The sequence below is a fragment of the Cercospora beticola genome, chromosome 4 (genome assembly GCF_033473495.1).
Source record: "Cercospora beticola chromosome 4, complete sequence".
NCBI classification, from domain to species: domain Eukaryota; kingdom Fungi; phylum Ascomycota; class Dothideomycetes; order Mycosphaerellales; family Mycosphaerellaceae; genus Cercospora; species Cercospora beticola.
This window is the reverse complement of record NC_088938.1, coordinates 785,714-812,630: the sequence shown is the minus strand read 5'-3', so window position 1 is coordinate 812,630 and position 26,917 is coordinate 785,714. Positions and strand designations below refer to the sequence as shown.

Genomic DNA, 26,917 nt, shown 5'->3' with positions numbered 1-26,917 from the left:
GAGGGATTCTTGATTTCATGGAACGATGCATAATACAGGGTGCACGGCAGCATTCGTTATTGGACTAATGTGTTCACGAATTTATGATGGAAAGGATAACCTGCGGAGTGCAGAGAGACTTTGCGTCGCACCGGAATGAGGTTGGCAGCATGAAGCAAGGAGTTTTGATCATCGACGAGCAGCGCGCACCTTCGAACTTGATAGACAAACGAACTTCGACAGAAATTATTGATATACCAGTCATTCAAAATGATCCAGACGACTCGTTTGAACACTTCCTCGCCGCGAACTCTCGCGGCAATAATCTCGCTTACTCTACTGCCTCTCTACTTCTTCTCCTACCAATACCGCTCAAGGCATCCCTACGGTGGCAGTACCTTCGACAAGCCACAATTACCTTCGACCTCCTTCACGTCATCGTCACAACTCTCGACAAGCGAATCTTTCATCCAAACCTGGCTCTCCACCCACCTCATCGACCCTTTCGATCCAGCCCCACTCGCCGCCTATTGCAACTCCACCTCCATCACCTGGCACCCAAACCTCGTCTCCAATCTTCACGACGCCAATGGCGGGATCGGAAATGTCCGCGGCAATATTCTCGACTTCCTTTTCACAGCCATTGAAATGGGAGCCTCCATCATTCTACCAGGTATGGCTGCAAGACAAGAAGATAATTTGTCGAATGTCTGGGGCGGTAGGCAAGAATTTTCTGCTATGTTTGATGAGGCGTGGTTAGTGAATATGTTGGGAAAGACGTGTCCGGAGATGAAAGTGTATAAGATTGAGGAGGGGATGGAGATGGTTCCTGCTGTGGAGGGGGTTTGGACTAGTCGGACGAGGAGGGTTGATGAGGGGTTTGAGAATACGGCGAAGAAGTGTTGGGAGGCTTTGAGGGGCTGGTTGAGTGGGAATGAGGATTTTAAGAGGAGGTATGGGGGTGTTGAGATGTTGAATCGGGCTGAAGAGGGAGAGGTTGTGGTTGTGAATTTGGGGAGGACACTTTGGGATGTGGATACGAGGAGTTTGCCGAGGGGGTTGAGGAGGAATTTTGGGCAGTTGGTGAAAGTTGGGGCTATGTATCGAGGGTTGGCGGCATTGGTGGTTTGGAGGTTGGTCGAGAAATTTGGTTTGGAATTGGACCCAAGTGAGGCCGTGCCAAAAGGACAATTCTATGGGGCGCATTTGAGGACTGCAGACGACGCGAAGAATGCTGGGTGGATGGATGTGGAAGGCATGAATGCTACTGCGCAGATGGAAGAGTACATTGGCCACGCGAAGGAGCACAAATTACGAGTCATCTACGTTGCTTCTGGCAATGTCGAAGATGTGAAGCGACTGAAGCAGAAGGCTGCCACTGAAGTTCCGCCGATTGCTGTCGTCTCCAAAACCGATCTGCTGCCAGCACATGAAGCTTCAGCGTTGAGCGAACTGTCATGGGACCAGCAGGCCCTAGTCGATTGGGAAGTTCTCAAACGTTGCAGCGTATTTGGCGGGATCGTCAAGAGCAGTTTTGCTTACAATATCGCCATGACCAGGAATCAATACCTCGAGGACCGCAATATTGTGAACGAGCCTTGGGCTGTGCTACATTCAGAGCACAATATGGCCTTCGATGATGGACTCAGCAGGATATTTGGACGTGATGATTGGCATGAGCGAAGGATACCCAGGGGAATGTGGCCGTAGACCTTCAACGATGTTTTCGATTCTCGGAGCAACGCGCATCGATATTGTGATGTGCTGTCAAGGCAAGCTCATCTCCATCTCGCCAGCACATATTGCGAATGCATGGTCATCGTGCTCTTCTTGTAACAGGCTTCAGTGTTACAGTGCATACAGTGCAGCAACTGCATTTGGGCGATGCACGGCAAGCAAACTCCGAATTCGATGCTTCGCTGTTCGCCCTTCAATTTGTTGCACCCCACTGGCCATGAGACTTCTCCGTCACGCATACGACGCATCGTACTGTATCGGTTCGCTTCGTTGTAGCATTGTTGACTTGCTCATGATCGTGGCCTCTTCCAGGTTATTTCAAGTCGCGCGGTGTGGCTATCGTGCTGTACGTTCAGCCCCGCGCTATCATGACTGCGGTCTCCCGCTACTGAAGTTCTCGTGTCCCCGCGAATGTGACACAGTCGGTATCGTGAACGTGCTCGATGGTGTGATGTTATTAGCGATGAGGTGTCGATTGACAGGGTCAAGGTTGGTTGGACAACGGAAGAACCTTGGCCTTTGCTTGCTCCTCCTCCAACCTCATCTCGCTTTCCCTCGGGGCCGACACTAGCTGTCCTTATTTGGCACCTGCATCACATGCACGACCCAATGCGAAACGAGAGAGCGAAACACGACAGCTCAAAATGCCCCTCTATTGCTCCTCTTTCTGCAGGCCGCCAAAAAATAGTAGCCCGCCTTGACGAAGGTGGCACAGAAGCCGAGGCATCAATTGCAACCAATCACTAGTCCCACATCACAAACTAGCTACCTTCGAGGCACACTTGACTTTCTGCCGTCACAGCATAATACCAGACGGCTATCTCCATGTGAAACGCCTACTAGCCTGCCGAGCCTGCTCTCTTGGTTCTTCTTGGATTTGGCATTCTTATAGCGTTGCCTACGGACTTCTCCACGTTTGCAGCCTCGGCCTCGAACTAGTATTCGCGACTACACCAACATATAAGGATCCTCGTCGAGCCCATCAGCATCAGATCCGCAACCGGTCTGTACCTTGCGAGACTACGGACCGTTACACACGACACCCACCAAACAACCCCTCCTCGACCTCAAAATGGCCGCTCCAGCAGAAGTCAATGTTCACAACATTGCTGGGTCGTTCGACCTGAACAAGAACATCTCCGACAGCACCTCTTCTATGCTGAAGATGCAGGGCGTCGGCTTCATCGTCCGCCAGGCTGCCAACTACAGCGCCATTCAGGTCAACCTCACCCAATACAAGGGCGACGACGGATTACTTCATCTCGATCAGGAGCAGATTTCTACTGGAAACGTCAAGCAGCTCGAGCCAAGAATCTTGGATGGCGAGTTCCGTGAGCGTGACATCCAGTACTGGGGCAAGGTCAATGGCTGGAACAAGTGAGTCATCAAATCCATTTACAATGTCTGACTTCAGTCAACTAACGTTCATGTGAAGGTATGCCAAGCTCTCCGATGTCACCCAGGATGCCTTCTTGACTGAGGGCTGGGACCAGGAGTGCATTGATGGCGACATCATCCTCAGCCACACCGAGTCCGTGGGCAACGGCTGGGTTGCTACCCAAGTTTGGGGTTTCGCCACCGTCGATGGTGTTCGCCGCCATGTGCGCCGCATCTATTCTTCCAAGGGCAAGGAGGAGCACCGCATTCGTCTTGCATACGACTACAAGGGCCCAGTTCCAGCTGAGTCCTAGATATGAGATACGAGGATACGAAGTCATGAGACGAGAGAAGATGCGCGTAATCAGCAGTTAGTAAACAAGCTGGTTAGACGAAGCTAGAATTACATATCGTGATCTACGAGACACAGACTCATCCGATCATCATTCTGTGTCTGACAGTAGTCCAAGTTTCTCAGCTTTGGTTTTCAGTGCCCTACTTTCCAATATTCTGTCCGCACTTCCTGCATAACCAGGTAATGGATAGCCTTTTCGAAGCATCGCGTCCATGCTTCGCTAAGCACAGTTCAAAGTCTATCTCGTAAAGAGGCTAGCCTTCCGCACTTCCATTGTCGCCAGTTCGACAAGGACCAACGACTACGAGCATTGTAGCACACGTTGAATCAGAAAGTGCTAACGACACTTCTACATTGAAGTCTCAGACTGCGCTGGTACTACATCTGGTGATGCCGAATTTTGCAGTATTTGATCGAAACAACAAAGCAGCAAATGCATGAGTCCTGTGCCCTGCTTCAGTTTTCGGCGCCGAAATACGTCCACAGCAACCGCAGAGTGCAACAAGGTTTCTTGAGGTCGCGAAAAGGCTGCAACAGGCTACTCCTTTGGTTTCAATGTCAAAGTCTTTCCTTTTTGCCATTATTGACTCATTGGAATTGAGTATCGACACGATCGCGGACACTGTTGATCGATCCTGTTTAGCCGCCTTGTGACGTGCCGAAGCTGCGAGCCACATCGTCATCACTGATTCGCTGGCAATCCTCCGGAGACTAACGGATTGTCGCAGAACTTGGAGGTGCCGACAGAACGACCACATATAGGGCCCGGAGACGGCAGTTGGGATTTATGTAAGCATGGTTGTTATAAGGCACCAACGATAGACGAGAAGTGAGTGAAAGCGTCTGCCAGGAGCGATTCGCACACGTGTCAGGCCAAGTCAGCGCAGCCTTTGCGCGACTTGTGATCGGGATTCAATTGCAGAGAACCCTTGGATGGGAATGCAGCCAATTCCCGCAACCAGCAACATCCACCTGGTGCCAGAGACTTGTGCAGTCCGCGAAATCTCGGTCTTGGATTTTGTGCCGAGCACATTGCAAGTCTGCCTTGTCTTGGCGACTTCATCGCTGAGAAACGACGTCTGGTGCTCGTCGTCCTTGCTGGATATCTCAGGCATGCTGAGCTGATTCTTCGATAGATACAATTTCCAGCTGGAGCTATCGCGCGCTGACCGATCGTATCTCTCCGATGTTGGCACAGATTGCTCGTGTTGCACGAAGGTTGGAGTGACTGAATGCATGGTAGCAGGTTTGATAGCTGTGCAGTCTTCGATAAATGGCCACCTAGATCCTTAAGCGCATCTGCCTGGCCAAGTTTGGCGTAAGTACAAGAGCTGGGTGATCCGCTCGTTTGAATCGCAGCGCACGTGGAGTTGACGCTCATGGCTTGGTCCCAAAGAAGACCACTCAATCCTACCTCTCATCCTCAAATTCCAGCGCCTGCCTCCTCGCAACCTCCCTGACCCTCTCATCCTCCACATCCGGTATCCATTCCCTCAGCACCTGCTCCACATACTCCCTCGGCACACCCTCCTCAACCGCATCCTTGATCCCCTTATTCATCCGATAAACATACTCCTCTTTAATCCTCCCCTCTCCCACATTCTCCCGATTAATATAAACCAACATATCCGTCTTTCCAGGCTTCTTACTCGTATCCGGTCTTCCCTCATCCACATACGAAAAAACATGCTTCGTATTTTCCCGCACAGCTCTTTCAGAAGCAGTAGTCCAGAACTCACATTCTATCCACTCTTTACTGTACGCGCCGTGTGCTACGCCTTCGTTTATGTCGAGTCGTCGTTCATCTTCGTTTTCGAGGCTGTATACCAGTCCCCAGACTTCTTTCGAGTAGTCGTGTTTATCATTGGCAGCCATCTTTTCTTCCTCGCTAAGCTCTACGATATTCGCATATCCTCGATCATAGATAATCCATTTGTAGCCTTTGAGACGCGCTATACCGAGGTATTTGCTCGTGGGACATCGCTGGCGCATTTGATGGAGCCAGAGATTTGAGCCGTAGCCGAAGTAGATTGTTCGTTGATGGGCTGTAGTCATGATATCGTTGGAGGGAATGCTGGAGCGATGTGAGAGGGAGAGTTTGAGGTGTAGGGTTGAGGAAGCGGAGATGTCCATGGTTTCTGAGGGATTGGAGAGAAATGTTGTTTGCTATTCAGCTTTGACGAGTGAATCAATTGACTTATCTTGCAGAGACATCTAACAAGGAGCTTCCTGGCCGTCGGAAGGGGAGCATGATGTTGCGGGCGCTGACGTGCTCGGGCTAAAGTGGAGGTGTCTAGCTCGCAAGCCGAGACGAGGCAACACCACCGCCAAGACATCCCAAGTCATAACATACGTTACACGTGAGAAAGACAGAGGAGGTGGAACATTTGACAGGAAAGCAGCAGAAACTGTACTGTTCAGCTACATGGTGCGACAGCAGCTCTGCGCCGCAATGCAATGTTATGTCCTTGCAGTCCTCGTATCGGAAAGCAGTTGAGTCGTGATATCGTGAGTGGCCGAAAGGCGCAGTAAAGGCTCACGTCGCCATTACGCCGGTGACCATCCTGTATAAGCCCATATAGGCAGTAAAGAGCAACAACGGGCCCGCCGCGAGGCCCCGCCTGCCTCGTCAAATCCTCTCGCTCGCTTTGCAAACGCTTCCTTCTCGTCCAGTCCCAACGCCGCGCAGGTAAACACTGAAAAAAACTGTATATGATACTTCGCCACTGTATTGCCGATTCCAACGAAGGTTGATGGGTATCTTCGAAACGCAGCATGTCTCACAGAATCATCTCTTGCCGCTCCTCTGGTATTAGAAGTGGGCTCACTCTACGAGCCTCCAATTGCTGCCACCTCCTGTGCGCCGACCGCTGTCTCACCAGTGGCAGAGACGTCGGCTGGAGGCGCGCTGCCTTCTTCTTCGGTCTCATTTTCGCTCTTTGCTGCATCAACGCCTGTCTCGCGACAAAGCGGGCAAGAATTGCGCCCGGTGGTCAGCCACTGGTCGATACACTCCTTGTGAAACAAGTGGTTGCACTTGACAAGTTTGCGTGCAACATCCTTGACTTCGAAATCGCACAAGCAAACGAGGCAACGCTGATCAGCATCCAGCATGACCTGTTCGCCGCCTTCTGCGGCAGTAGCAACCAGCTGGGCAGTCTTAGCAGCATCATCGGTGAGCTCGATGGTCTCAATGTTGTAGACGCCGCCTGCATTCTGCACATCGTCCTCGCTGGCCACAGGCGCCTTGGCAGGTCCGAGTAAAGCCGAAAGTAGCATCATATCCTCGTACGTAGGGTTCTCGGTGAACAGACTGGGTGTGGTGAGGATAGGATGATTTTCAGGATAAGAGCCACCGAGAACGTAAATGATCCAGCTTCTAGAATCGCTGTTGCTGTTCCGGTTCTCACTCGTGCCATCGCTGTTATTCGAGGACGAGCGCGACAGTGGTGGTAAGTTGTCAGGCTCGACAACGCCGTTACGCCGAGGGTGACCAGAAGCGAACCGGGGGTAATGTATATTGGGCGCTGTGTCTGATCGACGATGTATTCGATACGGCTCTGTATCGCCGAGTAGGCCAGTGCCTGAGTGCGTTGAGCGAATTGATCCCGTCTCCTCAGTATGGGCACTCAGCGGACTTGATGTTGTTCTGTGTAGGATGCTGTTGTGACGAGATATGTCAAACTCTCGCACGCTGTTGGCCACGAGTGAGGTCGGCCTTGAGTGACTGGGTGTGGTATTCCTGCTCGATATCCGACTCAGCTCAGGACTCGGACTTGCTGGCGTCGCTGGTGGTGGCCTCGGCTCGAAATTGTTCGAACTTGAACTAGCCACGCTCCAGGGTCGCTGCCGCCTCCGCTCTATCCTGTCCGGTGAGCGGTGGTCTCGCTGGTCATCCATTCTATCGCTCAGCCTACTCCTCCCCATTCCGAATCCGCCCATACTGGCTCTCCTTCGATGTCTGAACGAAGTCCCATTCTGTGGTGGCCGCAATATTGAATCAATGCTATCATGACCGTGGGTGCCCATCGCATGGGGTGGTAGAGGCGATGGGAAGTTGCCCAGTGCGTCGATGAAGGGTGGGAGGTCTTCACTTGGCGAGCCAGTACCTGAGTTGGAGTTGGGCGAAATAGACCGAATACCTACTATGATGATCGGCACCATTCGTCCCTCACCTTCGATCGGCTGGCCATTTTCACCAATGACAGGTTCTGCAGGCTCCGATGCGCCAAAGCGGAACATGCGAAAGAAGTTCAACGGTGCGCCTGGGTTTCCCGACTCTGCGTCACCATCACCGCCGCCCTGTCGAAGTGCAGATGCTATGCGGCCGTTCTGCAGAGCACGTAGAAAGCCGTCGAAGCTACCGTCCTCACCATTGCTACCGAGATCGCCGAGTCCGCTGCTTCCTGTCAGACTCCTCGCTTCACGCAACGCGTTGTGATCGTCGCCCATAAGCGTGGCTGCCGTAGCCGCAGCTGCAACGCTCAACAACCTACTCAGCATGGCGGCCTGATCCTCGCTCCTACCCGGTCGCATACTAGAGATAGACGAGGAGGGGCCAGGCGAGCGTCGTCGGCGTAAGGAGGATGTGAGCTGCCGCAGCGGTCTATCGGGTCGAAAGGCATTGAGTCGTCTCGTGGGTCCTCGACTGGAGGCATCGCTCCGGGCATGCGAAGACACTGGCTCTACGTGTGAACCAAATGTCGCGTCGTCGTCAAAGGTTGAAGACATATCGATCGAAGGCAGTCGAGGTGCCTCGAAGAAATCGTCATCGTTCTCATCCGCGTCGTGATCGCCCGGTACCCTACGGCTATACTGAGCACGTTGTAGATGTGAGAAGAGTCCGGGCCGGGAAGCGGCACTGTTGTTCCGGTGCAGCATCTCCTGAAATCGTGAGCGCGTCCGCCGTACGAGAGTACCTCTCCGACTGGGCTGTGGGGTGTCTGCTGCTCGCGAGCTCATGCTTTCGGTGTCGCTCGAGCGGAACAGTTGGGAAATGCGGTTGGCGTTGGTCCGCCGCCGCCGCCGCGTATTATCGAGAAGGCCGCCATCGTCGGTGGACTCGTCGCTCGTGGTGCGCTGCTGTATTCTGCCCGCCGTCGCCTGCTCGGGCGAGTGACGCGAGGCTCCTTGACCCATCTTGGGGGCGGCGTCTCAGTCGGCGCTACACGCCCATGCCGATGTCGCCGTCCTTTGTCCACTGTCCGCCGGCAGGAGAGCGTCGTTCCGAGTGAGTGGCAGAATATTGCACGGCGGATCGGAGGCGAGTGGTGTGAAGGAGCGGCGGTTGTGGTGTGTGTGAACGACGGAGGTGAGCTGTGAGATGTCACATGGTTCAGCAAGACGACAGCAAGTGAGCGGGTCGGGGCTGCTCCAGCCGGGCGTGGCGCGCTTCTTTGGCACGGACGCTACAAATAAATGCACATCCCAGGCCTAGTTAGACTTGGGGCTTGACTTTTCCTCGCTCACTGTTGGTGAGACACGAGGGTGCTCTGCGCAGCGATTTCACTTGCACCGCAACGACGACTGCCACGGAAGCGCGACGGCTCTGCTGGAGAGAACTCGATGCGCAGCGCAGTGACGAGGGACGCCTATCGCTTCGCGCCGTTGCCGTCGCCTGAAACGCCGTTACAGCTCACGCTACTTCTGACATAGAGTGTCGGCCCACCTGCACGAGCTGCTCATGGACGGACATGTGTAAATAGCCGACTGGCGACTGACTGTACCCGAAGGTGTGAAGCACAAGCATGGCGTCTTTCGCGCCCGTCTACAGGCTGCCTGCCTCGCAGCAGTCCTTCCTGACGCGAGAGCAAAAGCGCGAGCGCAAGCGTAAGCGAAATGCAAAAGATGCTGACCAAGACGATCAAGTATCTAGCGACGAGGATGAGCAGAAGACGGAAGCCGAAATTTCTGCACCGGTGAAGCTTGAGGCCTCTGAGAACAAGCCTCGTGTCCTCCATCCAGTCAATAAGAGAGACCCTTACTATGTCGCTGGATGGTCGCGCGAACATCCCCTACCTGGGGGCAATTTTCCCCATGCTGCCTATACGGAGCCTGCTGCGGAAAAGCCGAGCGTGGAAGACGAGCTGGCACGACTGAACCCTCCCATTTACGTACCCAAGAAGAGACCCGACGACCCGATAGGCTCGGTCAGAGGTCGGCATCTGAACAACTTGACCGCGATTCTACACAAGTGCATGTTGAACCAGGACTGGAAACGGGCTTCTCGCGCTTGGGGTCTGATACTGCGAACGGAAATTGCTGGATTCGCTCCAGACATCAGGCAGCATGGTCGATGGATGGTCGGAGCAGAGCTGCTCATGCGTCGAGATCAGAAGTCGGAGCCACTTTCGACGTCTGTTGATGAGCAGGGCTTCGAAACAGACCGCCCAACCACTTCGCCCAGTGCCCCAGTGATCTCTGATGAGGGTTTTCAACTGGCACGCGAGTACTACGAACGCATGTGTTTACAATATCCTCATATCCCGAGAGCTCGCCATTCGAGTGTGAACGCGTACGCAATTTACCCAGCGCTCTTCAATATCTGGCTATATGAGATACAGGACAGGTCCCAGCGTGCTCGGCAAAAGCTTGCTGACCTCCACGAGGCTGCGGACTCTGACGACGTAGAGAGTGTGCGCAGTGATCAGCCTGACCCGAAACGCCATTTGCGACTGATTCGCTTGCGTGAGATATCCGACGCAAGGCCACTTGTGAAAAGGCTCGATGATCTCCTCCTAAATCCACCTTGCGATACCTCTCCCGAGCTCTTGGAGCTGAGAGGCATGATCAGTTTGTGGCTTGCGAATGTGCACAGGAGTCTGGCCGAGGTCAAGGACCTGACCGAGACTGATCACAATGACGAAACCCAAGAGTTGGAGCCTTCGTCTGCCCAGCATTCAATTCAAGCCGAATTGGAACGAGACAAAGCGAAAGATATATTCCAGAGGATGACGAGCAGAGGCATGAAGTTGTCACCGGAAAATGCGACTTTTCTTGAGGGTGATAACAGCAGAGTGGACGACGACGAGGGCTGAACCTAACAAAGTTCTCTATACATTCGTCCTTCAATCATACATTCGCGTCACGGGGTGACCACTTTGACGAAAATTTATCGGATCGAACAATGCTCTAACGCATGAAATACAAAATCGCATACACAACCCCGTGTCCGCATGTTGTCCAAGCCACGGCTTTGGCAACAAAAGCCATCCATCTTTTAGCCAGCGACAGTAGAGTGTGCTCGCGCTCTGCGGTCCATCCGTCGTGCATCTGGTCGATGTGCACGAGTAGCAGCAGCGTTCCTACGAATGGAACACCTCCGCCGCATATCGACCCAAGCGTCAAGCCCGGCGGCTGAGAGTGATCCGGCTGCATTTGTAACAATCTCCAGCCATAGCACGACCAGATCCAGCTAGATACCAGGATGCCGCCGAAGATAATATGAATCAGCGCCAATAACCCGGAGACCGCCCGCCGAAATCCAAGGACCGCTATCCTCTCTCTACATTGAGGATCCAATCCGAGAAGTTGCCGCCCACGTGCTGACATTCGGACGAAAAGAGCGCCAACGAGTGTCATGGCGCTCCACGGCAGGCCATAGTGAACCGCTGCAGAAGAAGCCAGAGCTGTCACCAGCAGCGATGCTCCACTGATCGCCAAGGTGATGTGTCTACGTTCCAACGGCAGCGCGCCAAAGAACAGCGCGGCCGAAATATGAACAGCCACCATCCGTTCTGTCGTGTAGTCGGCATCGATTGGCATCGGTCTCCACAACGCAAGCCATCCTAGTGCTAGCAAAATACTGGCAGCAAGATCACTCTGCTGTACGAAACCGTACTCCAGGACCGCGGCGAGGAATTCGAGCGTAATAATATTCATCCAGGATCCATCCCACCTCCGTGTCGCTGTCATGTCGTATCCCACGCGGCAGAAATCCAGCAGGCGAATACCCGTCAACAACCACGGCAAAAGCCTCCTCATTGTTGCAAGGGCGTTAGCTCTGTATTGGCGATTGATGCTAAGGTACGCGAAAGTACAAAGCACCATTAGTGGTATTGGCCATGCTGGGATGATGTGGACGCCCAATTCGAGTCGTGGCTGATCGCTCGCTGTTACCCAGAAGGGTCCAGTAGTTCCGGTCTTCATCATCGGCCGCTCATACCCAAGATGTGAAGCAGGGCACCATGCCTTGAGGTGAACATTTGGAGAAATTGGAGCCTGGCACCAAGACGCCTGAGAGTTTGCTGCGCCGCAAAGTGATCAGCACAACGGCCCGAGAGTTTACCACACGTCTCGTGCTGTGCGGAATGTGCAACCAGAAAGACATGACGTACATCCCTCCAAAGTTACGAAGCGCAAACCGTAATAGAAGGCCACCAGACATGCTGTATCATAGAAGGCTTCAGTGCAAAGCCGGCGACATGGTGCCAAGTTGTCACTCTCCTACCGTATCTACGGTGACCCTACGTTAGGAAGAATGAACTTGGTCCAAGGTTCCGTTAGACCCTCGTGGTGGTTGTTCTGCTCATCATTTGGGGATTGGGATAGAGACTTGAGGTGTAAGCTATAGAATGGTGCGGCCAATACGAATCTCGTGTGCTGTCGACACGGGCGAGATGTAGATATTGTTCCTTATTGGCAGAGTTATCCTCCGACAAAAATGCTGGACTATGAATGTTGCCCTGTAACATAAGTCAATATACCTTGGCGGTGCAAGCTGCAGTCGACATTTGCTTCCAATGCAGCATTGAGTGCTGCGAAGCGACGTCCAAGAGCACTCATATCACCTTGCATGTGACAGTGATGTCAAGGGCTTGAACAGCTTGAGCTTCGGAACTTTGACTCCACCCCACGGGCCGAGGGCCCTGAGAACGTGGCTTTAGCCTCACTCTTCTTCCCACTTCCAGTCTCCGCTCTTACTGTCTGGCACCCTTCCTGTCTGACAGGCTGAAAACCTGCGACTGCAATACTTCACCATTCTGGCATTGCTTTTGGCGTTCACGAAGCAAAGCCAGAGTCATACTGGAGCGTCGCGAAGAACGCGGTGCACGACGAGCTTCTGGCCGGGAATGCCTGGAGCTTAAAGAGCTGCGTTAGCAAGGGACTGCTCAGTGCACGATAATAGTCGGAGAAGATGGCCTCGCCGGAAGCTGTGAGAGCTTTGCGAACCTTGCTCCTAGCCTCTAGATCGCCCAGCCTAAGACAACAACGAAGAACGATCTGTGCTGCGTGCTTGGCAAAGGACAAGAATGGCGTCGGTCGCCGAGTGGACAGCAGGCCACTCGCAGCGGTTCCGACGCAGCAATGGCATGAGCACAGGGCGAAAAAGAGACGTATGGCCACGCAGGTCGAGGTCAGGCAGCAAGGATACACAGGCAGAGGGCCTATCGCCGAGTACGATGCGAGAGTGCAATCAGGCAGGCTACGGGACGATGAACACCAGCGGACAATCATCCAAGCTTTGCAGGATCTACACGATGTCCTCTCGAAATATATTGCGCCAAAAGTGATCAAGCCCACAATTGAGTCGCTGCAGCCCAAGAAGAAAAGTCTGTTTGGATCACTCTTCGGTGGGAATGATGAGAAACAACTTGTGATGAAGCCGCGGCCCGACTTGCCGAAGGGCATTTATATGTACGGAGATGTGGGAAGCGGGAAGACCATGATGATGGATCTCTTTTACGACACACTCCCCGACAACATCACGCATAAGACGAGGATTCACTTCCACAATTTCATGCAAGATGTGCACAAGCAGCTCCACAAGATGAAGATGCAGCATGGGCAAGATATCGACTGCATACCTTTCGTGGCGGCCGAAATCGCACAAGAGGCATCAGTGCTTTGTTTCGACGAGTTTCAGTGTACCGATGTGGCCGATGCCATGATTCTGCGAAGGCTGATCGAGAGCTTGATGGCACATGGCACAGTTTTGGTCACGACATCGAATCGTCACCCTACGGAGCTCTACAAGAACGGCATTCAGCGTGAATCGTTCATTCCCTGTATCAATCTGCTCCTGGATCAGCTTCGCGTTCTGAACCTCGACTCGACAACAGACTACCGCAAGATTCCACGCCCGCCGTCGGGTGTCTACCATCATCCACTCGACAAAGCCTCAACGACGCATGCGAACTACTGGTTCAGGTTCCTCGGAGACTTCGAAAACGATCCTCCACATCCAGATGTACAGCACGTATGGGGACGAGAGATCACTGTACCAAAAGCGTCTGGAAAAGCCTGCTGGTTCACATTCAACGAATTAATTGGCTCTGCTACAGGCGCAGCAGACTATCTCGAGCTCGTCCGACATTACGAAGCTTTCATCGTCACCGACGTCCCCGGCATGAACTACCGCTCTCGAGATCTTGCCCGCCGCTTCATCACTTTCCTCGATGCAGTCTACGAGTCTCGCGCGAAGCTTGTTCTCACAACTGCAGTACCTCTGACTCAACTTTTCATGAGCAGGAACGAAATCGACAACATGCTTGACGAAGCTGCAAACACTGCCGATGCGGATAGAAGAGTGAAAGATGCTGCAAAGAAGAAGAATACAGAACCACAGAAGCCAGGCTCTGATGTTGATGATGCAATGAGAATGATGATGGATGATCTGGGAATGAATATGGATTCCATGAAGAAGAGTAGTTTTTTCACCGGCGACGAGGAAGCTTTCGCGTTCGCTCGTGCACTGAGCAGATTGAGTGAGATGGGAAGTCAGGAGTGGGTTGAACGAGGTCTTGGTCTTACTGGCAAGGGCGAGAAAGATGTTGAGGATTGGAAGAAGGTACGTGGATCGTGGCGGCAGGACAGTTATTGAGAGCGTGTGGAAGTGGGTTCTGGAGAGATGTGTACAGGTCATCTTGATTATCATGTGAGCGAGATACCCAGCTGTGCTGCGTTTGGTGCAGGCGATGTTGATAGATCTTCGGTGAATGTGCAATTTTCCAACTGCAATATGGTATCAACGTGGTCCTGATCGAATGTGTCGTCCCAAAGCGGTTCTAGCAGCTGGCATGGAGAGCGCCGGCCTGTTGCAAGTGTCAGGCACGCAAGTGCTGCTGCAGTTTCCAAATTTCACTAGATCTCAATCTAGCAGTTTCACAAGCATGGCGGACAAAAACGATCATTCATCGTCTTCTAGGGCGTCCAGTTCGACAGTCATATCGTACCATCCTCCACCACCAAATTGCGCCTTGCTCGGCCCGAGATTCTTGAAGCCAAATCGTTCGTAGTACGGTAGTAGATGGTCGTGAGCAATGAGAGCAGCTCGATCTGCGACACTCTGAGTCTTTAGTCGATGCAAGTAGGCTTTCATGAGCGTGCCACCGAGACTGCGCCCTTGGTACTCTGGCAGGACCGCCAGGCTGTGTATGCAGACCGTCCGACCTTCAGGCTTGTGGCCAAGCTTGGAGTCTGGATTGTCGGCTGTGGGAATGCTCATATCATCGTCTGTGACTGTCGAACTGGTGGTCATTGTCGATACAATATGCCCCAGAAGGATGGATTTGCGCTCCGGAGCTCCGCTCCAGGCTGGTGACGCGGTTGAGGCGGTCGTTGCTTCGGAGTTCTCTTCTGAGGTGAAGATTCCCAAGCTCAGCTCGCCGCAATTCTTCAACCGGTATTGGAACTACGAAGAGAGCTGTCAGCATGTTGTGTGCCACTTTTCCGTACGAGCTGCACTGTTCTCGAATCAAAAACAGTGGCTCGGTGCAGACATCAAATCGAAGGCGTATAGTGCATTTCAATTTTGGGAATGCGCAGGTGTCATGCTATGTATCCGAAACGCGGTGTCGTGGTACAAGCAAGAAGTGGTGCCATTGAAGCCCAAAATGCAAGGAAGAAAGTGGATGTTGCATGATACGTGATGTTGTGCAGAGCTGCCAACTCAGCGAAGATCTTCGAGGAATTGAGAGGTCGGCCAAGCGCCCTGTCTCAAACATTTCATCGGCTCCGCCGTCCTGTCAGACAGAACAGCACGACGCTACGGAAGCAGAAGACAACGCATACCGCGGGAAGGTATCACCAACATGTCACCACAACGACGTGTGGCGCGTTCGTGACAGTAAAGACACTGACCTTTTCCCGAGAGGCTCTTTCAGCTGGCGGAAAGGCGGCGTCTTCTAGGCGGACACAGCTTTCGACATCGGAAAGCGAGAGGGTCTGCGTGTAGGGATGGAGAGGGTCGCGCTTCTCATTGCTCTGCCCCAATTCGTCCATGTATTCGGTGGCATCGGAATCCTGGTCCTGATCGTCGTCGTTGGATGAAAGAAATGGGGTTTGCAGCGGCGGACCCTCCTGCTTCTGACTTGACAGCTGAGGCATGCTGTCGAGAGTGTCGTCTGTCGCCTGTGACAGGAGCGAAGACAGATCACGAGGCATGGCGGCGGCGGCGCGAAAGGCTTCTTTGTATGCACGGCGCGCAACTGTGCAACAACTATCCTCGCAGACGATGCCTAGGAGTGCTCTGTCATACGGGTGACGTTCGTCGTCCTGCGGCCTGCCAATGTCGTGCAGTGCAGTAGCGTGTATATGCAGGCTCGCTTATCCGTGTATACTGTATATGGTGCCCAGAGGCGTCCGGCCGAAGAGTGGTGAAGTCTATCAACGAGGTAATATATTTTGCAGAAGTCTGTCCAATGCGATGCTTGATGCCCCCCGCTCTGGACCTGAGCAGGCGGGTTCGGGACGGGTTCGACCGATGCGAGTGCCGAATGTGGTTGCGTTGGTGGCGGCTGCCCTGACTCGGGCGAGGGGTCGATCACGTCTGCAGTCTCGCTGCAGACACGCGCATGATCAGAGGCGATATTGATTATCCAGGCGTGCGGATCCTGCAAGACGGCCAGGCCAGCGCTGCGCCAGACTCACCGACAACAGCAGTGCCACGTGAATAGCAACGGTAAAGTGAAGCGTCAAGTGAAGCCGTCGTCACTCGCATGCCATCATCTTCCACTGTGTTCGGCGCCGCGATTACGAGAGCTGCCTGGGGGTCGCCAGCTTCTTTTCCCAGCATCATCAAAACCATTCACCCATTTCAGTCTTCGCGCAGCTTCTGACACGCACACCATCGCCGCCTGACGCCGCCCCGCTCATCCCAAAGCAGCCGCCACCTGGACACCCCATCGGCCACACCGCGGTAACCGTGCCATCCACAGCTGACCGACCCTCTTCGCTGCTCTCGAGTTGCAACGACGCGGAGCCAAACGATCTCGCAGTACTAGTCTCCGTCGCAGGCAAATCCCCCAGGCGGGTGTGACGCTGCTGTTGCCGGCATTCCAGACACACTGCTCCTTCAGGCGACTTGCATAAGAGCTCGAGCAAGGACGTACGACCTCAGCAAGAATTCTGGGCCTGAAGCCCACTGAACAGGCAACATGTGAGTACAGCTAGCCGCGATACAAGAGCCTGCGCTCCCGTCGCTATGTGATGGTCTCACCGCCAGAGCATGCCTGTGCCACTCCGCAACGACCTGCTGCTAACCTGTGTGCCATCATGGCAGGACGCGCATTACTATACAAATCATCGCTCCGAACCACCAACTCGACCAGGAGCTCCTTAACCTGGACCTTCCTTCCGAACTCTCCGTCGCCGATCTCAAAGGCTTCGTCACTGCAGAGACCCAAATTCCCCAAGCCTCACAGCAGTTCTTTCTGAACAATCAGGCTCTCCAAGACGACAGCAAGAGCTTAGACGCAGCGGGAGTGAAGGATGGCGATCTGATTGCTATGCTCATGAGTCGACCACAACAGAACAACATGGGCGCTCAACGGCGGCCTCAGCAAGGTGCCCGAGGGCGAGGCCCGCCAAACAACACGGAAGAGATTGAGAGTACGCGTCAAAATATCCTAGCCAACCCAGGCGCGATGGCCCAGATCAGAGAACAACGACCAGCTTTGGCCGCAGCGATTCATGACCAGACCAGATTCCGCGAGGTGTGGCAAGAGATGATCAGAGAAGATTCGGATAGAGAACGTGAGCGACAAGAGCAGATGCGGCTTCTGAACGAGGACCCATTCAACATCGAGGCACAACAGAAGATTGAGGAGATGATTCGGCAAGAGTCAGTGCAGGAGAATCTCCAATTCGCCTATGAGCACAACCCGGAGGGTAAGTCATGGTCAACGATCGTGCATCTTGCGTAGGTACTAACACTAGTGGCAGTCTTCGGGAGAGTCACGATGCTTTACGTACCTGTTGAGGTCAACAAGAAGCCAGTCAAGGCCTTTGTGGATTCCGGCGCGCAGACAACGATCATGTCACCCTCCTGTGCTGAGGCATGCGGCATCATGCGTTTGATCGACAAGCGCTATTCGGGCATTGCAAAGGGTGTCGGTACGGCACAGATCTTGGGTCGAGTTCACTCTGCAGACATCAAGATTGGCAATCAGACCATGAGTTGCTCCTTCACCGTCATGGAGGGCAAGGATGTCGACCTCTTGCTCGGACTCGATATGCTTAAACGTTTCCAGGCCGTCATCGATCTTCGGCAGAACAAGCTCATCTTCGGCGACGGCAACGAGGTCACCTTCTTAGGAGAAGCTGATATTCCCAAGAACTTTGAGGAAGCGCAGGCTGCGGAGCCAACCATCAAAGGACCAAATGGGACTGAGATTGGGGCCAAATCTGGCACCGTTCAGCCAGCTGGAACCGCTGCAGCAGCTTCCTCATCATCGCAACCAAATGGCGGGTCTTTCCAGGGGCAAGGCCAGACGCTGGGTGGCGGTGCCTCAACACAGCGGCCAGCACCTGCAGCGCCGGCAGCAGCTCCGGCTCCAGCAGCGTCGTCTGGTCACTCTAAGGAGAAGATCGAGCAACTGCAGAGTCTCGGTTTCTCTCGGCAGCAAGCTGTTGCAGCGTTGGATGCATGCGATGGCAACGTTGAGTACGCGGCTGGGCTGTTGTTCCAGTCCTGACGAATGAAGCGGTTGGATCTGTCGTTGCCAGATTCGGGGCACGACGAGAATATGAGCTGACGAGATGGATGGCTGTGATGATGACATCGGATACCCAGCTTTTTACGAGTGTATGCGAGTAGCTTAGAGCAAGTATCATTATCGCAACGCTGTCGAGGCTGTCCTTCCTCGGTGGCTCGGAAACGTTAGCTCGACGCAGCATCATCTTAGCTCAACACAGTGCAAACTCCTCTCACTTCATCATGAGAGATCTTTTCAGAGACTTAAGTCGTGACCTTGCCCTCGTACAGCAATAATCTTTTGTCGTTGCTCAGAACTGGTTGAACAAATTGCTTGCTTGCATGATCGCCAAGACATTTGATTAAAGTTCTGTGGCGCAGTTGCCAACTTCCATCCATACTGCGGCCTCACATGTTGACATAGTGACTATGCCATGCCACATCACTATACTGAGAGGATCGAATGACATACAGGAAGTCTCATGGACCACGTACCTCTGCCAAAGTCCGGTCGCCTTTGGAAGACCAAAGCAGACTTCTTTCGACCTTTCAGGAGTGCAGCGGCACAAGAGGCTACAGACAAGGATAACAAGAATCCTTCCGGATCGGGCATTTCACCCCTCTATGACCCCACTCTGCTACCTGAGGAAACGACAGAGGAGAAAGATGAACCTGATCTCAGAGAATTGAACTCCGCTCTACTGGCTTTGGTCGATATCTTCCCTGATGTTCAACCTGAGGTGTTTCGAGAAATGCTCGTAAGCGTGAGCGAGGAGAGTCGTCTGCAGATCGTTACGGAGCACTTGCTGGTCAAGAAGGCGAAGTGGGCCAAAGGGCGGTACAGAACTCCTCGTGGGACGAAGCGTGTTGCTACTCCTACTACTGCCGCTGTCGAGACTCGTCCGCGAGACGTGGAGTTGTTTCGAAGCGAGGCGTATAAGGATGCAGTGAAGCAAGTATTCTATCAGGAATTCAAGACGCTCAGCAAGTCGACAGTCCGAGGCGTGCTTGCGGAACAGAATTTCTCATATACGCTGGCAAGACCGGTGCTCCAGCAAGTGGCTGCGAAATCATGGCGCTTCTCCCTGACGAGTTTTTGGACAAGGCGAGCCACAGATGATGCTACAGAAGTTCGCAATCATCCTTTTATTGTTTGGCAGAGCCTGGGAGATAGTGAGGCTTCCCCAGCTCCTGCGGTACGGCGGACAGGCAGTTCACAGCTTGACCACGAATTGCATGAGCTGTTTGTCGCGCCCATCCTAAAGAAGCAAGAACAAGAGCGTGCGCGCATCGATTACGAAGTGGCGAGCAAACTCAACGAGGATGAGGCAGAAGAGCTCGAGGCTCTTTTCGATTGCGAGTGTTGTTACAGCTCGGTGACATTCGAGAAGCTGGCCACTTGTGATGACGCATGCCATGTGCTTTGCTTAGAATGCATCAAACGAACAGTCAACGAAGCATTATACGGTCAAGGTTGGGCAAGAGCGGCAGACATGAAGATCGCGACAGTCCGGTGCTTTGCTTCTGCAGAATGTCCGGGCAACATACCGAAGGCCCTCCTCTATCGAGCATTGACAGAAGGTCAGGATAACGAGGACGTGTGGAATGAGTTCCAGGCACGTGTGTCGAGCGAGGCCCTTCTACAGAGTGGCCTCTCACTTCAACGTTGCCCTTTCTGCAGCTATGCTGAGATTCAAGAATATCCAAAACCACGACTGAAGCAACCGATGGCAGTTTGGGAACATGTTGCTCGCTATGCGCCACCGGGAGTTCAGCTCATATTCCTTACCTTCATCATGGCACTATCGCTCTTCACAGCACCTCTTCTCGCCCTCGGCTCCGCGCTTTGGCTTCTCATCCGGTTGATCCCACCTGCTGCTGCAGTATTGGATCGATCCATCCTTCGCATCCAGAAGCGGCGACAGAATCTCAAATTCGTATGTCGACATCCGAAATGCTTACGTATATCCTGCATCCGCTGCACCGCTCTATGGAACGATCCGCATAATTGCTTCGAATCAGAGAAGACTTCGTTGCGGACAGCGATCGAGACCTCGGCCACAGCTGCAGTCAAGCGCACGTGCCCGAAATGCATGCTTAGCTTCGTCAAATCTTCCGGCTGCAACAAACTCGTTTGCAATTGCGGCTATACGATGTGCTACATCTGTCGATCTGAGATCACCAGTCGAGAAGGATATGCACATTTCTGCCAGCACTTCCGACCGAATGGAGGCAAATGCGCGGAATGTGAGCGCTGCGATCTTTATGGTGATGAGGACGAAGAAGCTGCCATTAGGAGGGCAGCAGAAGCAGCAGAGAAAGCATGGAGAGAACAAGAGGATGGAAAGGCCGCAGGAGGTGAGAGCAACAAAGTTGCTACGCAGCTGATGATCGATGCTCTCGTGGGCGAACGAAAGAGACAATGGTATGATGAGTGGTTGGACTCGGTCCTGGACGTGATTATTGCATAGCGACCAATTCTTACGCGATGATACCCCTGCGAATTGTTTGAGTTAGACCTCCACCGCTACTTCGGTATTTCCATTCACAGTGCTCGCACACGGTGTGTTCGTGTTGACGGTGTCTGTATGCGGCTGGTCGGGAGGGAAGGTGCGCCTCAATGCGGAAGCACCAACCCCGATATCGCGCCTTGGCAGGGCAGATTGTCACAGGCTAATGCACATGCTTTCGATGGATTCCCCAAAAACATGACTACTCCCCAGCTAAAATGGAGCTACGAGAACCTCCCACCACCCTGCGGGCGAATGGCAGCAGCCTCGACTTACACAACTCACACAGTGGAGGAATAGGTGGCCGGACACCTCAGGAAACCGTCAAGATGAAGGAGAAACACTTGACGGTCGTCATCAAGCTCGGTACAGCACTAGTAAAGACTATAGGCAATGGTATGCAGGATTATGATGTGCTGACAGTGGGCTAGGCACATCCTCCATAGTGGACGAAAAGACCCATGAGCCTCTCCTCTCTACCCTCTCGACGATCGTCGAAACCGCAATGAGTCTTCGCCATGACGGACATCGGGTAGTCATTTGTTCGTCTGGAGCCATTGGCATGGCCCTACGGCAAATGAACATGGAGCGACGGCCCAAACTCCTCCCACAAGTCCAAGCGCTGGCAGCAATAGGACAGTGCAAGCTCATGGCCATGTGGGACCAGCTGTTCATGCACATGCGGCAGCCTGTAGCTCAGATCCTCTTGACGAGGAACGACATTGCCGATCGAAATCAGTACCTCAATGCACAGAACACCTTCCACGAATTACTACACATGGGAGTCATACCGATTGTGAACGAGAACGACACACTTTCGGTGCAAGAGATCAAATTTGGAGACAATGATACATTGAGTGCCATAACAGCAGGCATGGTGCATGCCGACTACCTGTTCTTGATGACGGATGTGGATTGCTTATATGACAAGAATCCTCGAAATCATCCAGATGCTAAGGCAATAGAGGTGGTGGAGGACATCGCTGAGCTGGCTGCGGATACCTCAAGTGCAGGAAGTTCGCTCGGCACAGGTGGAATGAGCACGAAGATCGTGGCTGCAAGACTGGCTACTGCAGCTGGTGTGACAACAGTCATCACCAGGAGTAGTAAGCCGGGAAATATCGCAGCGATTGTCAGACACGCGGAAGCTCAAAAGGCGGCAGCGAAGAGTATGGAACAAAGCGGTGAGTTGGCGTCCCATGAGCCGGCACTCCATACTACGCCAGTCGTCAACGGAAATGGCGCACTCAAACTTGAAGAGCCTGGACTTCCTCCCTTGCACACCCGGTTTCTACCAGATCCGCATCCGATCAGAGATCGCTATTTTTGGCTCTTACATGGCCTCGCGGCGCACGGAACGGTATATGTGGATCACGGAGCTTACACAGCTCTGCAGTCGAAGAACGGATTACTCCCTGTTGGTGTCGTGGACGTCGAAGGCCACTTTGGTCAACATGAATGCGTTCGCATCGTGGTGCTGCCAACGAGGAATTCGCCCTTGAGTGAGGGCGAAGAGGTTGGTAAAGCCATTGTCAACTACTCCGCCATTGAGATCAAGAGAATCGCAGGCCACAGAAGCAGTCAGATCGCTTCAATCATCGGATACGCAGACTCTGAGTATGTTGCTGTGAGGGACAGTGTCGCGCTGTTCAACAAGGACCTGAGTCGACCGGTTACACCAGCGCCGGATGAGACGAAGAGGTTGAGCATTACATCTCCGAACGATAAGCGATTCAGTATGGGACGGCTGTCGAGCTATGTGGATGGCTGAAGAAAAGCGATGTTTTTGTTTGCGCGCGCTCTTGCTCTTGCATGTTGTACGGCACTTGCTCTTCAACGGCTGCAGCCTGAGCTTCTTACTTCGTGCGGCCTCGAACTTCAACATCGACCACGGGAGTAACAAGCAGCCATTCGTACTACCATACCTCTCGTCTCCCACACAAAGACTGATCATTACTTCACATCGCGACTTCGTTGACATCGATCGCACCCAGTCATGCTTTCCAAGATTGAGCGCGCTGCGCTAGACGACTTTCCAGGCAAGATGGCGGCGATGACAATAGCGACACCATGCGCACGGCAGACAGCGACGTTCTTCGAGCTCCCGCCAGAGATCCGCAACATCATCTACGAGCTCGCACTACCTTCGAAAGAGCGCAACGAGCGACTCTTCATCACCTCGCCTTATGTCGACAACCACATGACTCTCGCTGTTCAGCCTGCCATCACACGCGTCTCGCGACAGACTCGATCGGAAAGCCTCGCAATGTTCTACGCCAACAACGAATTCTCGGCATACATCAATCGCTTCGATTTCCTAGAGCTCCTTCACTTCGTTCGCTGCATCACTTCTGGCCCGACGCCTCGACCACAGATACGAATCCACACATTCATGATGCACAATATGGGATGCTATCGTGGTCTTCTCAACATGGCAAATGATTGGTCTTGGCTGAACTACGAAACCATCCACCTTGAAATCAGAAGTTGCATATGGCTAGGAAGGAACCCGATACAAAGCCATCTCGTTAAGGAGGCGGTGATTTCTGCTGAAATGTTCCCGCCGAAGCAGGCGATAGCGGATCCGCGCATTGAGAAGAGATTGCGGTCTGAGATACTTCGTCGAAGGGCACCGAGTGAGCCCACTCGTGTTGCATGTGCTGGACCTTGCGAATGTTCCCCCTTGACTGCAAACACGCAATAGGATAGTTTGCGGTCGGTGAACTTACGCCATTTGACATTCCCTGGGCCATCGACGGCATTTTTGTTTCCATGATTGGAAGGGCAAGGGGTGAGAGGTTGGGGCACAATCTTTCGCGGAGCAAAATTTTACGTCTTGTTGCCATGGCGGGAGGAGGATTGAAGTGCGAAGTCTTACGAAGTGGTCCTCATGCAAGCGCAGATGAGGGCCTCTATCCATGTTGGTGGAAGCAGTTGAAAGCATCAACAACATTTACTCTCGTTAGAGTTGGTAGCAGACACGCTTCAAGAAGCGACGAAAATGTTCCATCATTTACAGCAGTGCGATAAGCTTCCATTGCAAAGTAACAACTTCAGCTCTCTCTTAGAGCCGATGCAGCTAATCTCAATTCCTCGCATGCATCGGATTCTGCGCCTGATTCTGGAATTCATCTTCACGATACAGACCAAGCGCAATCGATCCAGAGCCATCTAGAATCTCTCGTATCAGTCAGTCTGTAGTACAGATAAAGCCACTTCGCATGGCTGCATCTCACGGCGATCCTCGCCAACGCCAAAACCATGTCTCACAGTCTTCTGTCTGACAGAAGTCTACCAAATCCACAGTGACGCATCGATAAGCCTTCCATATTTCGAAGCCACCCGCGAGGCTGGCTGCAGAAATACGCCTATACCGTATTCAACGACAGACAAAACGCTGTCCGGATGACCTCGCCGCCCAAGAAAAGAAAAGACCAAACGTCTGCGATATACAGATCCTTGCAGCCACAACATCTTTGGGGATCGCGGAGCTGCTGGCATCCAACAAGATCTGAGTAGGGATCTCTGCAACAGAGTCGAACGAACGGGGAAAGCGTGACGACATGAGGGCGCGAACAGGCGTTCTTGCCGTGTTTCACGACAGGATGCTTCCGCTTCAAATTGTGGAGTAGTACCTCCTAGGGAGAGAAGACCGCAAAAACTAAAGACAGCAGAGACGGTCGATGTCTTGGGGTCAGCAATACACGCGTCACTTTCATAGGAGAACAACATCATCACTTTCGCCGTATACAGAGTTGTAGTACAACAACCGCTTTTCCTTGTCTTGTCTGTACTATTTGGTAAATGTGTTCGGCTCCATATCCAGGAAATCCCTGGTTCCAAAGCGGCTCTCGTCGTCCGTTTTGGTAGATGCACTTCAAATTGTGCTTTGACCCGGTCGGCGGGTGTGTCTTGTTTGTATGCCATGCAATGCGGTGAACCGCAGTTCTCCCCGGTCAGCCTCTTGGAGACCGGCCGGTGCCTCTCTCCACGCCACAATGAATCGTGTTGTGCGCACATGCGGTGCCGTGTTCTTTCGCCGGCTTTCTTCTCGCCATCGCCGGCGTTGTTCCTCCTCGTGTCATATCGTGTCATACAGAAGCGAAGTGGGAAGCAAATGCGTTCCCAAAGTCCCAAACTCAAAGACCATGTGGGTCACAAAATCTTTACAAATTTCCCCGCGTCCCAATCCAAGTATCAGTATCCTGCCAACGCCATGCATGAATGTGCAAAAAAAGTATGGTCATCAATGTGAGAGAATAAAGAGATTCGTGAATCGGCCGTTTCATTTCGCACCAAAGAAACCTGCGGCCTGATGAGGAGCGTTAGCTTTCAGATAAATGGAAGCGTATCGATAATGTGTTACTCACCAGACACGTCTCACACGCGTCCCCAGGATCGCCTCCTAGTACGTAGCCATTGCAATTTCGTGCAGCAAAGTAGTAGCACTTATGACAGCCTCGTTCGGCCCCTTGGCTGTTAAGCTCAGCGGCGGATTTTTGACGTCTCATCGAAGGTCGCGATTGTGATAACGTTCGCGCAGGTTGCCGAGATGGTGATTTTGAAGCAGGAGGCAGTGCTGGTAGGGCTTTCTTCTCATAAGTGTCGATAGCCTCAGGTGGTCCAAAACTTGCGGGGCTGAAGTTCGTTTGGAGCTTGGGTAATGAGGGTCGATGTTGCACAGGCACGACTGGGCTTTCTGTGCAAGGAGATGTGGGAGCGGAAGCCGGCGGTGTTGTAGGAGACCCAGGAGCCAGCTCGTGTACAGGCTTCGCAATAGGTACAGGTACGGGCTCCGGGTGCTCTGCGGTTTGCGGATAGGTGTGGCGATTCCGCTGCAGAAAGCCTCCAAAGCGAAACCTTCTCTTTGGGCTCAGGAATGACTTCTTGCTGCGTATACTGATGTTGTCACTGCTGGATTCCTCAATTGGCGGCGATAGAGGCCTGGTGGCTTGGTATGTTGATCGTAGGCTGTAGTTCGAGGCAGTGCTGGTGGTGGATATGCTGCTCTTGTAGGAATGCAAACTTGCTGGAGGTGTGTTTGGAACATCTTTATATGACGTGTCTTTGTATAGATTGTCCATGTATGAAGGTCTTGAGAAGGCGGGTGACGGTCGCGGATATGCCATAGTCATCTTGGTATTATGATCTGAACGAGTGCCCCGTTCAGTGTTATGCGAAGGTCCAGGTGCGGCTTAGTCCTTCCTGCGCATGCACGAAAGCGAGCAGCTGTGCAACGACGTTTCAGGATGATGTGATGCTGCCCAAGAATGCTGATTCAGTGACCTGCAGAAGAGGCCTTGGTGGAAGTTTGCTAGTTAGGATTGTCAGAGGCAGCAGCAAGTGAAGGAATGTTGGCGGCCAGATGATAGACCAGAGGTCATCTAAAGGGCATCAAGGAAAAGGCCACTCCTCTTCCCGTCGCATGGCTACTAACTTGCTAAGCTCCAAGGTTCTGTCTTAGCTCCTTCGCGCCATAACTCAATTTGTGGTATGGGCCCCTTCTGAGACAGGCTGGGATCACCCGTCGTGGCCCGTCGAGTGGATGACGAAAGGGAGGCTGTGGGTAGCATGTGAATAGACCCAGTCCGCCAGTGCTCGAGCAAGGAAACAACGGGCAGTGCTGCACGCGGGCCTGCAAGTGCGAGCGTGATGAAAGTGTGGTGCTGTTGCCGGCAGATCGCCATGAGTCTCAGCACGTTGGCACTGACAGCCGACGCAGGGGGCAGATCGGCCATATCCTGGATATTTTAATATGGTGTTGCCCAGAACGAGAACTGCAGGTGTGTGCGGTGGAGCGGTTCAGGCAGTCGAGTTCCCTCGTCCGTCGTCAACGTCGGCCTATTCTTGGGATCAATATTGGATGCTTGCACCCGCCCGCAACCAGATGTGTGCTGCGCGGAGCGGACTGCTGCAGGGCGAGGTGAGGGTGGAGGACTGCCGTGCCGAGCCCACCATCTCGCACCTGCGTGCGTGCTGCGCATGCGCGACGAGGCTTGCGGCAGAAAGGCGCCGTCGTCGTTAGCAGCGCTGTCCTGCTTCCCA

The 26,917-nt window shown here is 53.2% G+C and overlaps 12 protein-coding genes across 12 annotated transcripts; 8 read left to right on the top strand and 4 right to left on the bottom strand.

The window, feature by feature from the left end:
• Positions 1-249: 249 nt before the first annotated feature.
• Positions 250-1,689, top strand: RHO25_005953 (uncharacterized protein; the record flags this gene model as incomplete). Its single annotated transcript, XM_023596818.1, has 1 exon — positions 250-1,689. The coding sequence occupies one exon, from the start codon at positions 250-252 to the stop codon at positions 1,687-1,689; it is 1,440 nt and encodes a 479-aa protein (XP_023452010.1).
• Positions 1,690-2,788: 1,099 nt separating this feature from the next.
• RHO25_005952 (uncharacterized protein) lies at positions 2,789-3,407 on the top strand (the record flags this gene model as incomplete). Its single annotated transcript, XM_023596817.2, has 2 exons — positions 2,789-3,093; positions 3,152-3,407. The coding sequence occupies 2 exons, from the start codon at positions 2,789-2,791 to the stop codon at positions 3,405-3,407; spliced, it is 561 nt and encodes a 186-aa protein (XP_023452012.1).
• Positions 3,408-4,858: 1,451 nt separating this feature from the next.
• On the bottom strand, positions 4,859-5,581 carry RHO25_005951 (uncharacterized protein; the record flags this gene model as incomplete). The annotated part of the gene is made up of 1 exon (XM_023596816.2): positions 4,859-5,581. One exon carries the CDS (start codon positions 5,579-5,581, stop codon positions 4,859-4,861), a length of 723 nt encoding a protein of 240 aa, XP_023452013.1.
• Positions 5,582-6,277: 696 nt separating this feature from the next.
• Positions 6,278-8,587, bottom strand: RHO25_005950 (uncharacterized protein; the record flags this gene model as incomplete). The annotated part of the gene is made up of 1 exon (XM_023596815.2): positions 6,278-8,587. One exon carries the CDS (start codon positions 8,585-8,587, stop codon positions 6,278-6,280), a length of 2,310 nt encoding a protein of 769 aa, XP_023452014.1.
• A 608-nt stretch (positions 8,588-9,195) lies between these two features.
• RHO25_005949 (uncharacterized protein) lies at positions 9,196-10,485 on the top strand (the record flags this gene model as incomplete). Its single annotated transcript, XM_023596814.2, has 1 exon — positions 9,196-10,485. One exon carries the CDS (start codon positions 9,196-9,198, stop codon positions 10,483-10,485), a length of 1,290 nt encoding a protein of 429 aa, XP_023452015.1.
• A 2,099-nt stretch (positions 10,486-12,584) lies between these two features.
• Positions 12,585-14,270, top strand: RHO25_005948 (uncharacterized protein; the record flags this gene model as incomplete). The annotated part of the gene is made up of 1 exon (XM_023596813.2): positions 12,585-14,270. The coding sequence occupies one exon, from the start codon at positions 12,585-12,587 to the stop codon at positions 14,268-14,270; it is 1,686 nt and encodes a 561-aa protein (XP_023452016.1).
• A 306-nt stretch (positions 14,271-14,576) lies between these two features.
• Positions 14,577-15,832, bottom strand: RHO25_005947 (uncharacterized protein; the record flags this gene model as incomplete). Its single annotated transcript, XM_023596812.2, has 2 exons — positions 14,577-15,080; positions 15,530-15,832. 2 exons carry the CDS (start codon positions 15,830-15,832, stop codon positions 14,577-14,579), a joined length of 807 nt encoding a protein of 268 aa, XP_023452137.1.
• A 554-nt stretch (positions 15,833-16,386) lies between these two features.
• Positions 16,387-18,363, top strand: RHO25_005946 (uncharacterized protein; the record flags this gene model as incomplete). Its single annotated transcript, XM_065602721.1, has 3 exons — positions 16,387-16,439; positions 16,950-17,557; positions 17,612-18,363. The coding sequence occupies 3 exons, from the start codon at positions 16,387-16,389 to the stop codon at positions 18,361-18,363; spliced, it is 1,413 nt and encodes a 470-aa protein (XP_065458793.1).
• A 481-nt stretch (positions 18,364-18,844) lies between these two features.
• On the top strand, positions 18,845-20,833 carry RHO25_005945 (uncharacterized protein; the record flags this gene model as incomplete). The annotated part of the gene is made up of 1 exon (XM_023596810.1): positions 18,845-20,833. The coding sequence occupies one exon, from the start codon at positions 18,845-18,847 to the stop codon at positions 20,831-20,833; it is 1,989 nt and encodes a 662-aa protein (XP_023452142.1).
• A 257-nt stretch (positions 20,834-21,090) lies between these two features.
• On the top strand, positions 21,091-22,643 carry RHO25_005944 (uncharacterized protein; the record flags this gene model as incomplete). The annotated part of the gene is made up of 2 exons (XM_023596809.2): positions 21,091-21,238; positions 21,304-22,643. The coding sequence occupies 2 exons, from the start codon at positions 21,091-21,093 to the stop codon at positions 22,641-22,643; spliced, it is 1,488 nt and encodes a 495-aa protein (XP_023452141.1).
• Positions 22,644-22,868: 225 nt separating this feature from the next.
• RHO25_005943 (uncharacterized protein) lies at positions 22,869-23,576 on the top strand (the record flags this gene model as incomplete). Its single annotated transcript, XM_065602720.1, has 1 exon — positions 22,869-23,576. The coding sequence occupies one exon, from the start codon at positions 22,869-22,871 to the stop codon at positions 23,574-23,576; it is 708 nt and encodes a 235-aa protein (XP_065458792.1).
• A 1,581-nt stretch (positions 23,577-25,157) lies between these two features.
• On the bottom strand, positions 25,158-26,007 carry RHO25_005942 (uncharacterized protein; the record flags this gene model as incomplete). Its single annotated transcript, XM_023596808.2, has 2 exons — positions 25,158-25,184; positions 25,243-26,007. 2 exons carry the CDS (start codon positions 26,005-26,007, stop codon positions 25,158-25,160), a joined length of 792 nt encoding a protein of 263 aa, XP_023452140.1.
• Between the last annotated feature and the right edge of the window lie 910 nt (positions 26,008-26,917).